This window comes from Xiphophorus couchianus, chromosome 12 (assembly GCF_001444195.1).
Source record: "Xiphophorus couchianus chromosome 12, X_couchianus-1.0, whole genome shotgun sequence".
NCBI classification, from domain to species: domain Eukaryota; kingdom Metazoa; phylum Chordata; class Actinopteri; order Cyprinodontiformes; family Poeciliidae; genus Xiphophorus; species Xiphophorus couchianus.
In genome coordinates, this window is record NC_040239.1 from 8150729 (window position 1) to 8163296 (window position 12568).

Genomic DNA, 12568 nt, shown 5'->3' on the forward strand with positions numbered 1-12568 from the left:
AAGAATTAAAACCAGTGAGTAAGGACAAATATTTGACTAAAATAACTTTTGATTCTGTGGAAATATTCATGAAGGAAAAAAATATGCAGGAAATAAAACTTAACATGTTTAGCCTAAGTTTTAAAACAATACTGTCAGTAAGCAACATGGTAAACAGAATCACATATCGGTGCATGAAAGCAGTAATTTTCATCAGGATTGTAAAATGTAATTATCAGTCCAGCCTGAAGGGGCGTCAACAGCTCAGACACTATAAGCAGACTTAAAAAACCTTAATATAGCACATTAAAATATTTTTGAACTCTACAGCCATAGTTTAGAAACCAGGATAATGTTATGAGTTTTATAAACCTATCAGCAATATAAATTTAATATAAATAAATCCATCTAATCCTCACATTAACTCCAAAATCGACCGATGTGGAGCTCCAAATGGCGCCGATGCTGGCTGCTGCTAGCATGGCTTCCACTGCATGTATGCCATTGGGCAGGTATCCTGATGAAAGAGAAGATGGGGGGGAAAAGGAGAGCAAATTATGAAAAGTAAAACAATCATAAGAGCACTCCTTGCATCTGACATATTTTAGCAGTCAAAAACTTTCAACCAATGGATAAATTCACTTTCTGAAAACTAATGGGTGTGTTTTAAACCAAAAGATAATCACAAACAATTGAGTTTTAATGTAGACTTATCTCATTTACCTTCCACCTTACTGTGGTATTGACAAGATACCACAGGAGACAGTAAAAGTGTACGCCAAATCTTGAAGTTGCACACTACCAACTTCAAGATTTTTTTATTTATTTTGAATATGATGCATTCCTTGTTCCACACATGAACAAGGAATGCAAAAGAAACACACAGTATTTTTGTACAATAATTTTAGCATGCTTGAAAAGCAGTAGGAAGAAGTAAGAAACTTATGAACTCCTACCCCATAAAGATTATTAGAAAAACTCAAGATTATAGAACATTGGAGAAATTATGGAGAACATACCTCAATTAATAAATACATAACTCATTTATTTATGTATTGAAAATAGAGACAAGGAGATGATAATATGTGACTTGAGGGATGAGTAAGAAAGTATGAGAGGTGTCATTCTTTATTTTTTAATGATGAAGTCTGTATCATGACTTCTTAATTAGTGCTTAAAGAGTTTTAGTTAGTTTTAGTTTAGTGTATTTCAAACATAATCGGAAAATAGAACAAAATGAAAAAATCCTGACCAGGGGCAATATTTCTATTTTTCCTCCATTAACACAAACAATAAGACATCAGCTGTCTAATGGAAAACAAAGAGCAGTAATGAAAAATTCTTGTTGTGAACAAAGTTTATTTTCCATCTCAGCACAGCTTTATCATGTCTCTGCAAGATTCTCAATCACATTATATATGCAAGTAACACTGAAGCATTCAGGCAAATGTGTTGCACACACATTTGATCTGAAGTTTTATTTCACCGGAAGAGAGTCTAAACTTTATTATGTCATAAAAAGAATTAGACTACCCATGCTCAACATGGAAGCTCTTGAGCTACCTTTAAACAGAGGGCTGTCTCACTGATAACGTATATCTAATCCGACTGACTAAACCTATAACACAGCCAGTAGTTCCAATCTGAATGGTCAAAGGCAAACAGAAACTGCACTGTAACGTCTGATGAATCATGACTTATCAGCCACGTCTGCTTGCTGCGCAGACTCCTGCTGTAAGCAGGAAGCTCACTGAGGCAGGATGACACGTTGGGCTGACAGATCCCCGCCCTGTTGCACTGGCTCCAATGGCTCATCTCATAAATTACCGTCTTACTGTTGAGCAGGAAAAATTGCATCATGAATCCTGATCTGACTACAACAACATGCCTTTGTGGCTATCGTGATGAATCACTGTCTTGCTATGCTGTAAAAACAATGTTCATACGTTGATGGGAAACCCTGGTTTAATTATTTACACATGCAAAATTTTCTAAAATCTAACATCTTCTAACTAGTGTTATAGTAATACTTGTATTAATAGATGTATTTTTTTTGTAACAAAACTATGAAAAATATTATAATTTAGGGATACATTCAGATCCCAACAGCACAGAAAAACTTCAGCAGCATTTGACTTTACCTCTTATACACTTGAGTCCATGCACATCTTTCTTATTGGCACATAAGTACACTTTTGGCAAGTCTTTGTTTTAATTTTGACAATAAAAAACAAAATAAAATTACATACTTTTTAGCCCTTAAAATCTGTTTAGATCTAACCTAAACAAAGACAAATTAAAACAGATTTCAGCCTCTTATCTATCATTCTTTTGCTCTGTGATTGAAAGTTACTTATGTCTCACAATCAACTGAAAAGTCCCAAACAGCATGGGGTTGAAATTGAACCACCAATACAAAACCCATGGTTCACCTCAGGAGATTGACACATATTAGTAAGCACTGTGACTTGTAACATTCCTGTCACACTATTATGTATCAGTCTTTTGTTTAAATGGAATTTGAAGACAAAACATCTTTCCTGCATTGCGTCTTACGCATTTGACGCTGTCGCTACACAATTTTATCACCAGGAATACCAGTATGACACAGACTTTTAGAAATGTTGAAAATGTCCATACAATTTGTATAATTTGTTGTTCAAGTCAAAGTTAGGGTTTTAATAAAGTTGTCGCAAGCTCATCGCTTGAGGAAACACAATTTTACATAATAAGTCTGCTAATATTGCTTGATTTGACATTTTTTTCACATTTTCATTGATAGAAAAACACTGAGGTTTAATAGTATTTCAATAACACAATCAAAAGGATTTGTACTATAAATTCCAAAGGAAAAAAAATGGTTGTGTGTCGATATAAGTTTTTCAACACTGTGTAGAGTTTTGTTAGGCATGAGAAGGAATGAAAAATGTCTATGAGTGTGTGCGTGCGTTTGGCCAGCTTCTGTTACAAAGCAAAGCTGATTTCATCAGCTAAGTGCTTATATATCTTCTAGACTGCCGACATTGACAAGACATTAAAGATGCAATCTGGGGACAAGGACATCTCTGTGTCCAACACACATGCACCAAAGTGAGAGATGCAGATGGAGGAAAAGGAAAGTGTAACTTAGAGTCTTTTCATCTCCCTTTCTTTGTTGCTACAGTCCCACCACCCTTCCCATTTGTATAATAAAAACCAACATTCATACACACAGCTGACCAAGTCACATGATAACAACAGCTTCATAGGTTTTTAACATTTCAGAAGGTACATGTCAAATAGCTAACTTTAGTCAGAAGGTATTATTAAATATTTAGTTCAGATCTATCTGTAGTATAACCAACCATCCACAGGTTCAACGGTGGTTGGTTTTGACCAATTGATCAACAATTGGTCAAAACTGTTGACCAATGACTGTTGTACCGTTTTATATTAAAGCTTGCAAAGCTGTTTTCCAGAGTCTGCTCATTATTTTGTTGACAAAATTAATCTGGCTTTTACTAACAAAATCATTTTCACACTTTGCAAAGATATTTTCAAGGAAAGAGAGTCTGTTTTGGCTGCAGTTTCCTGTCTGCCTGTGTGACGTCACCTCCACTGCACAATGTGCCCTAACAACTGTCCAAGTGGTAGATTACTGAGCAGAGAGCAGCTGAAACACTTCGACACACTTTAGAATACAAGTAATAAATTTTACTAGGCTGTGCAAAACACTACGTTTATGAAGCATAACAACTTCTAATCTACACTTTGTCCACACAATTAACTGCTTTGAAATATATTACAACCAAGCTACCAACGAGTCACACCAACATGAAAAGTAAACATTCTAGTGTTAGCTTTGCACGTAATACCAACTGCTTTGCATAAAAATATTGCCAGGAAAAACAAGATACAAGATTTTAGACTGCAGCTGTATTTATCAAGTTATACCTTCAGAAAGAAAACTGTAGAGTCCTGTTAGAATAAAATATCTATCCCTGTCCAAAAAAAGGATGCTGCAGTGTTCAGAAGGAGTTAAATGGGACGCAATAACAACACTAATGTGCACTGAATATTGCTGATGAAATTTCTGTTAATTCTACTTTAATTTTAAAGTAGAATTGAATGCTTTAAAACATACAATTTAGCAACAAAAACCTGTTGCACATTACTCAGATTGGTAAGAGAGACTAAATATCCCAAATGGTTTTTTTCTTGATTGCTGGAAAGTCATTATATCACTTAGAAATTGACTCCTTTACATATCTTAAAAGTTAAGATTTGAGAAAAATAATTTACCTGAAAACTTTCTTTATGGCACAACTTAAACAGAGCAATCCTCCAATGCCAACATATGAAAGATATCAGTTGTATGACATGTCTACTGTTGGTGCAGATTAGTTAAAAGTTCAATTCTTTCTCAAGTTAAAATTGAACTGAACTCATTTTAAATCTATTAACAACTTTTTATTAAGGGAATAGATATTAGAAAAAAACTCAGTTGGCTAGAGAACCACATGTAAGTAATCAGGCTGAAAATCAACTTAATGTAGAATTTTGTACCATATTGAAAGCCGAACATTTAAATTATTCCACACTAGGGAAAGCTGACACAGATAATATGGACTAAAACATAGTGGGTGGTTTGTGTTGTTTTGCAAGCCACTGTCTCCAAGGCATGTTTAAATTTAATGGCAACATAAATTTTGATTTCATCATAATTTCATCATTGCACCTCACTAAACTTTGCATTTAGTGGAAAATGCTTCCCAAACAAATAAAATCTGCAGCTACAGAGTTGATATTCCATGTGTGAAATATATATTAGACACATTAATAGAGCAATGCTGTTTCTATTAGTACTAATAAGTCCTAAAATGCAGAAATGGGTCTATGTCCCAACTTTTTGCAAATTAAAATAATGATTTTCAGTTTAATACTGGAGCATATTTAAGTGTTAAGTTTCCTGTCATAAATGTGTGCTTCTGTATGAATGTAGTTTAACAGGATGTGCTGAAGTAAAATACGCAGCCTCAGCCATCCCTCCTTGCACAAATATGAACTTTGAATAAATAGTGGCATTCATAGAAAGCTGCAGCCAGTGCCAAAAAAAAATCCACCCTCATTACAGGTACATAAACACATATTGAACATTTCAGAAAAAAAATCCCTAACTCTTTCTGCAATGTGCAACAAAGGAATAAGAAGAGAATGTCAGCAGAGAGGTAAAAACTTATATGACCCAGAAAGTGCAAGTCACATACAATGCCCAACAATCCATATCACTTGAACAACTACAAAGTTCAATGATTGTGATTTTATATGATAAATCAATCTGTGTAATGGTGACAATTGGCAAAATGTAATGTTTTAATTGTTGATTTTTGTGTTTTTATGAAGTAAAGCACTTTTGCACTGCCTTGTGTGGAATATATATATTATACATTAGACATTTGCTGAAATGTCCTATAAAAATAAACTTGATTGGTTAGGCTTGATAAAGTAGAGATTAAAGTGCAGGAAGTAAAATTATTCATGTGTTCAAATTTAATTAGAAAAATTAAAATGTCAATATGCATTTGTATTTAACCCTTTCACCGTAAATACTGTCTTTCGCTGCAAGTCTTTGCACATCGGGGCACTGAAAATCTGCTGATTTTTTTTTTTTTACAAAATAGCTCTATCACATTGGATGCAGAAGATCTGCAAACATCAGTTTGATCATGTGTTATCTGGTTGATGTGCAAAGTTGTTGTATTTTCTTGTATGTTCTTGTTTTCTTTCCAGCTAAAAGACAGATGGTTACACGGACACTCACCTACAACCCTGTCTCCAGTCTGAATGCCCATCTTCCTCATAGCTGCAGCTAAGACTGCCACATCACGCCTCAGCTCCCCAAATGTTACCTTTACGATCTCCTCTTTCCCTTCCCCTGTTACACAGACACAGAAACAGAATTAATACATGAACAAAGAGACAGAAAAGTGCATACATTACAAATACCTTCAATACAACTGACCAATCTGATTGGATTAATTTAGGTTTTAAAAGTTGTTGTGAATAAGGGATTGCTAAATATTGTTACCCTGAAAGACATCTAAATGTCAAGACAGACACGATAGATAACACCAGGAAAATATCAAATAAAACTGCAGGTGAATGATTATCTGGTAAGAACATCACAGCAGACAAGAAAACAGACCCTATCTCTCTATGTAATACCTTACTGACATTTACAGAGGCTCTACAGCATCCTGACCAATGGGTATTTCTACAATTACATTACAGCTCCTCAGGAAGGCTGGGCATGTACAAAACACTCTCCAGAGAACACACACACACAAATAAAGAGAGACCTATCCATTAGTAAGTAACATTGAGAAGCAGGGAAAGGAGCAGCAGTTAATCTAATAACAAAATGACGTCAGAAGCACACCACCATACCAACTCAAGTGTTCCAGTGCACCCTCAACTCACTTCTTTCAAATCCAGCCTTCTTTCTTTGTCATGTAACATGATGCAGTGTTATTCAGCTCTGCTTTATACATCTACCTACTTGCAGCATAGAGAGCCACTTTGTCCTGGTTGGCATGCTTAAGCAGGTTCTCGGCGAAGTTGAGTCGGGCTCCTTTAAACCACTCTGGAACATCTGAGATCCGCTTGGATACGTCCACCACCTGGTACGACCGGCACAAAAAAACACAGGGGAAGAAAGAGTCAAAAACCGAATCATTTCAGTCTGTTCTGTCAAGTTTCTCTGACTCAGTAAACTCCCAAGTCAATATTCCAATTTTGCATATTAGCAAATTAGCTTCCTTTTCCAAAAAAAGGAAGCTAATTTAAACAAGCTGGACATTGTTTGGAAAATGTCCAAACAATGAACCATGCGGGTGGGGAACAGCCCCACCCACAGCGCATCACTGCTCCAAAATGACTCATTTACTGTCGTACCGTCCGGTCTTCCAGGATGAATATCAGAATGACTATATCGGGTAGAAAATGTGGTCATTTAGTGCAGGGTGACATAAAATCCATGTGTACAAAACAGGTGTGTCAATCCTGTGTTAGTTTATTGCCTTAAAGTCGTGTCAGCATCCTGAAACTACAGATTATCAAGATAACTAAGTGCAATAGAGGGTAATAACGGGCATGACTACTCTCACAATTCAGATCTGCATCAGACGTATGATGACTTAATTTTAATGTAGTTTAATATCTTATTATATGAAATACGGTAAGAGGAAAGTCTGCAAAGTCTGAAAATTGATTGCAGCTGTAATTTTCAAGAACCAAGCAGAATCTGAGATAATTTGACTTTTGCTTTATATTCAACTACTTTTCGGTTGTGCTTACCTCTTCATAGGGTTTGGAGCTGACAATGCCACAGAAGCGCCACACCTCTGCCCAGAACTCTGGATACGAGGCCACAGACCACTGGTAAAGGTCATTGTAGTTTGCTAGAAGACACACAATTTGAACATATGATTCTTCGTGGAAACATACCACTCATCTGAACACAGTTACACATCAAATACCATTTCCTGAAACAGTCCTCAATGAAGTCAATGCTTGCAGGTCATGGGAGAAGTACAACTAAAAAAGTGGCAAAATTTTAAGAAAGTATTTATACTACTGACGAAACTATAACGAAGACGACCAACTCTCCTTTTTGTGATACTTTTCTTTACCACTACACAATGTCCCCATCCCTTTTTCATGAACCTTAGCATCTCAGCTGCAAACAGTAAGGAAATGGATAACATATTACATCACCTGAGCAACATTTTCTACCAGTCGTTATGGCATAAAATTTTTCATGAAAAAAAAGCTTTCTCACAAAAACAAACAGGACTGCAACACTCGTGCAAGCCACAGTACTGACTGGAAAACTATTGAGCACGAAAAAGACGTTAATCACCATGGAGAACCAACATGCGCTAAGCCTACTCTTCAATTTAAGAGTCTTGTCCTTTTGTAGTGTAGATTAGATTAAAAGAAGGTTTTAATTTGCTAATTGCCTTTAACCAGTCAAAAAACTGGATTTATTTATGATTTCTAAATAAAGTTAACATATGCTCTTCAAAATAATTGAGCTCAATTTCTATCACCTGAAAAAGGTCTTAATACATATTTATACTTAATACATACAGTATATGTTGGATTAGGATTTGCGCAAATTTCAATTTCTAATTGGCTTAGGCCAACAATCCAAGGAGTTGGTAATTTTGATTTTCAAAATAAGAGTTTATAAATACAGTTGAAAATTAAAGCCTCCCTCTTTCATTGGGCAGTTTATTGTAAAAAATAAAATAAAATAAAAAATAAAATAAAATGTCCAGTAACTCATTGAAAATGTTAGTGGTTGTGGACTGCCTTTGGTACAACTCTTGAGTCTAAAAGAAATACAGATTTTTGTGACAATTATTAGTAATGTAAATACAAACGAATTAACTGTCACTTAGAGCTGATACCCACAACTAGAAAATAAATTATTCAAGACAAGTACATCAATATTTACTTGAAACAAACACCTTAGAGGGAAGTAGAGTGGAAAACTTTAGAACTCCCTCTACAAACTGAGGAGGATGAACAAGAACAGGAACAAGTGCCTACTTACGTTCTGTTCCCTTTATCTCTGAAGCAGGAACTTTGATCTGGGTATGATATCAGACCCAATGTAGACATATTCCAGTTCCAAGTTTGAAAACCGTGAGAGAGGGATTTGATCATTTATGTCCTCAGTGACCAAGCTAACTAGGGCCATGTTTTTCTCTGCATTTTGTTCTTTCAAAGACTGTAGTAACACGTTAACTAAAACAAATAGTTTTTGTTTGTCTAAGACTTAATAAGATGTAAATGTGAAGCATTTCAATGGTTTTTAACTAGCTGCACACTGGTTGAGTTGCTAGCACTGTGCTTTGCACTAAGAAGGTTCAAAGTCTTTCTGCTTCGAGTTTACATTTTCTACATGAGAATGAATGGGTTCTCTCCGGGTACTCTGGCTGCCTCACATCGTCAAAAATATGACCTTCAGGTGGAGTTGCAACTTTGAAGAAATTATGTAGCACCAATTTAGATTACTTTGGTTTGGGAACCAAATTGTGTAGAGACATGCAATGCAACTCATCCGCTTTGTACAAAACAAAGCTTCATGTTATGAAAAGCTATCAAACATCACATTAATTTTATAAACTACAAAGCGTTTAATAGATTCTTTTTGTTTAATGTTTATCAAGTATTAAGATCTCTTTCAGCATCTCTCTTCGATAACAGCTTTCCATCCATTGTCTTCATCTCGTTTTTCTGCATTCCACAGAGCAGTGTCAGTTTTCACATAAACTATTGAAGCAGGCCACTGTCTTTCCTGTGGCTTCTTCAGCCTCGACAATCAGGCCAAGCTACTGTTATAAGCTGCTAGCTACAACTAAAAAGGGGCGCGGCGAAGAGATTGGAAGCCCTGCTTAGCAACAGTCCTCTGATGCTGATTCTTCCAACCCATCTAGATTTGGCAACGTTGCACAGTCACGTAGGTCTAGATGTTGGATGAAACAATGCTAACAAGTAGACAGCGCCACTAACTATTTCTATTTTCTGCAACTCAGTCTGCAGCTTCGTAGGCTCAATGAAATCCGACTTAGACGGTCTCCAACACACCTGCTCTGACCCTGGACCATTCGTCCTCCCTCCTCCCCACTCACCCAGATTAAGTCCGTAGTTCAAGTTGACCTGTATCCTAAACTTGTCCATCTGCGTGTTCCTCTTGGATTCCGGGTACCAGAGCACCTTGCTCTCCGTATCCATAATTTCCTCGCCCTTTCCTTCCGTGTCTTTGGACATCTTTGTTGAGTCCCTCTTTACTGGAGTCAAAACACCACGTAGTCCCGAGCTCCTCACAAACAGCTGACAGTTCCAGGAAGGGCGGTGAGGTATTTAATGGGCTCACCAGCTAGCTGCTTCGTTTGAATGGCTCCAGACTGCGGGAGTCAGCTAGATAACGTACAGTCAAAGGCAAAGCGTGAGGGGATGTCAATGTAGCTTCGAGACCACGCCCCCATCGTCATGACGTAGCCTGGCGTGCTGGGTGTTCAAGATCGAAAGTGTCTGAAACTGTTGCGTGTGATTTCAGAAGGATCTTCAGAAATCCTTAAAGCGACTGCGTGGACAGAAAAGGTGAATGATGAAATATAACAGTTGCTATGCAGAAGGTTCGAATTTGGCCAAATAAAATGATCTCTCGTCCACTCAAATTACTGCAAGACCGATTAATGGAGGAAACTTCAACAAAATAAAAAAATATATACATCTTAAACTAGAATTTTGTGACACTTCAATTTAGTTTAATTCAATTTAGTAGTTTTCCCTGCACTGTGCTTTTTAATTTTATTTGAGTAATATTATTTGATGTGATGCTAGTCATTCTTGCCTAAAAACCTCTCACTACTTTATCCACTTCAATGTACTTCACTGAATGACAAACAAGCATGTTTTAATCGAAAAACATGGTTTCTGGTTTGTGAACAAGTTTCAGTGTTCTACTGTTGTTTTATTTTTATTTATTTTATTTACTGAGTCTGTTATGCTATTTGGAAATCAAATAAATATGAAGAAAAAGTACTGAAAGTTTATTGTTCTAATGTAAAATCATATTTAGTAAATTAGAATATACAATATCTGTTTTAAGTATTGGTTTCAAAGGTTGAATGTTGTAGAAAAGATTTGGACGTTTCATCTGCCAGTATTTGTTATTTTATAAGAATGTGATTAATGTTTTTAATAGTGTTATTATAAAAGTACCAAAACGTCCACATAGTTTTATATATTCACAAATTAGAACAAATTACACATGCCAGCCAAGTACTCAAAGTTGCCTTTGTACCAAAGACTTGTTTACGGTGTCAGCTGTAGAGATCTTGAATGTCACCCGCACGTGAACGCGCAGAGGTGATGATGTTGGTGAGCGCGCGGGAAACTTCCCCGGATCATTGATTGGTCCTTAGCAAACTGGTCCCACATCAGCCGACAGATCGCTCTATGCGCGGAGGCGTAACTCTAGCGTTGAACTGCTGTCTTTGCTCAAAGAAAAGCTGAAAGACGTGTTTGAACTGCAGCTTGTCAGTCAGAGACCTGGGACGAGGGATGAGCTTAGGGGTGTGACCAATCAGAAAGCGGAATAAATACCCTCCTCAATGCCTGTTGTTCATTTTATTCCTTTAATCAGGTTTTTTAAGAGTTACATAAGGGATGTTTTATCCAAACGTTGCTTCACTCGTAAATAAAGTCTCTTTCACCTGGTAGTTTTGCTTGATAGTTTCATTGGAAATCCTAAACAACTGATGGCTTTGTCTGTATAGCACACGTGCCTCGACATGTGCATTCTAACTAGTGAAAAGAAATGACTGAAATATTGTAAGAATTTGAATTTTTCTGACAGATGAACATGCTTTGATCTAAACCAAACTTCTGGTCACATGTTTCCACTGTCAATTCTTTTACAATGTCTTTTACAATGTCCAATACGTTTTGTTTTAGGGATTGCTTTGCTTCATCCAGCTTGCCTAAGAAAACCATCCTGATAGCATTATTTTGCAACCATATGTCCCTGAACTCTGACCAGCTTAAGTGCTGCTGATGAGCATTTCCACATCATAACGTTTCACCACCATCTTCCGATATGTTCATGATGATGCGTGGTATTGTTTTCTGTCACACATAACATTTTGTAGGTCAAAAATGTAAATTTTCTTTTCATCTGACCAGAGCAACTTCTTCCACCTTGTTCCCTTCAAACCTTTTGAAAAGTTCTTAAATGGATGATGCTTTCTATTACCGATGGTTTTCTTCTTGCCACTCTTTTATCAAGGCCATGCATGTGTGACTAATTATCAACAAATTCTTCTAATCAAACTGTGGATCTCTGCATTCTTCTGTGTTTTAGGGTGTCATACACTTATTGAGGAAAACAAGGTTTATAGGGTCCATTGAGTCAACAACATAACCAAATGCATTGTGAGGAGCTTGTCTTACTCTTTTAACTCTTTTGGGATGTTTTTGTCATTCTTTGTTGTTGTTGTCAGCCCAAATGCAGAGATGAGGACAGCAGCAGTATTGTAGAAAAAAAAACAGATTTAATGAACCGAATTTTCTGGAGACAAAAAGAGAGAGAGATAAGAGAAGATCTATAATTTATTCTGGGAACTTTGATTACTGCATTCTAGAGAGAATGAGCAGATGAGAAACAATAGTCAAAGACTGAGACACTGAGGTAAAATTAGCAACACAAACAAAATGAAATATAATATGCTATAATGAAAGCAAAGCCATGAAACTAAACTAAAAGTCCAACAGATAAAAACAATGGCTTAATTATCTCAATATTTTGTTCATGGCATTTTCACGCTGTGGGGATGTTTAGCAGGGACAGAAAAACATTTCGGTTGATGGGAAGATGGATGAAAAGATAACTGCACAGGATTGTTATCTTATAAACAAGTTTGCCAAAAAGGTAACTTTCCTCCTTATTTCTGCTGACTGTACATGGATATGGGCATTGCAATTATGTTTCTATTTCTCTCTAAGTGCAATTTGAATATGATTCTAGGTTATAGCC

General features: G+C 36.4%; 1 protein-coding gene across 1 annotated transcript in view; it reads right to left on the bottom strand.

Annotated features, from left to right (window-relative positions):
* Nucleotides 1-9995, bottom strand: part of aacs (acetoacetyl-CoA synthetase) — a 38377-nt gene extending 28382 nt beyond the window's left edge. Inside the window, exons 1-5 of the mRNA XM_028034278.1 lie at nt 9660-9995; nt 7315-7418; nt 6518-6638; nt 5780-5893; nt 399-496 (exon numbers count right to left, since the gene is read on the bottom strand). Coding sequence (XP_027890079.1) covers nt 399-496; nt 5780-5893; nt 6518-6638; nt 7315-7418; nt 9660-9798 — 576 coding nt within the window. The 5' untranslated portion in view covers nt 9799-9995. The remainder of the gene's footprint in view (nt 1-398; nt 497-5779; nt 5894-6517; nt 6639-7314; nt 7419-9659) is intronic.
* Nucleotides 9996-12568: the final 2573 nt, after the last annotated feature.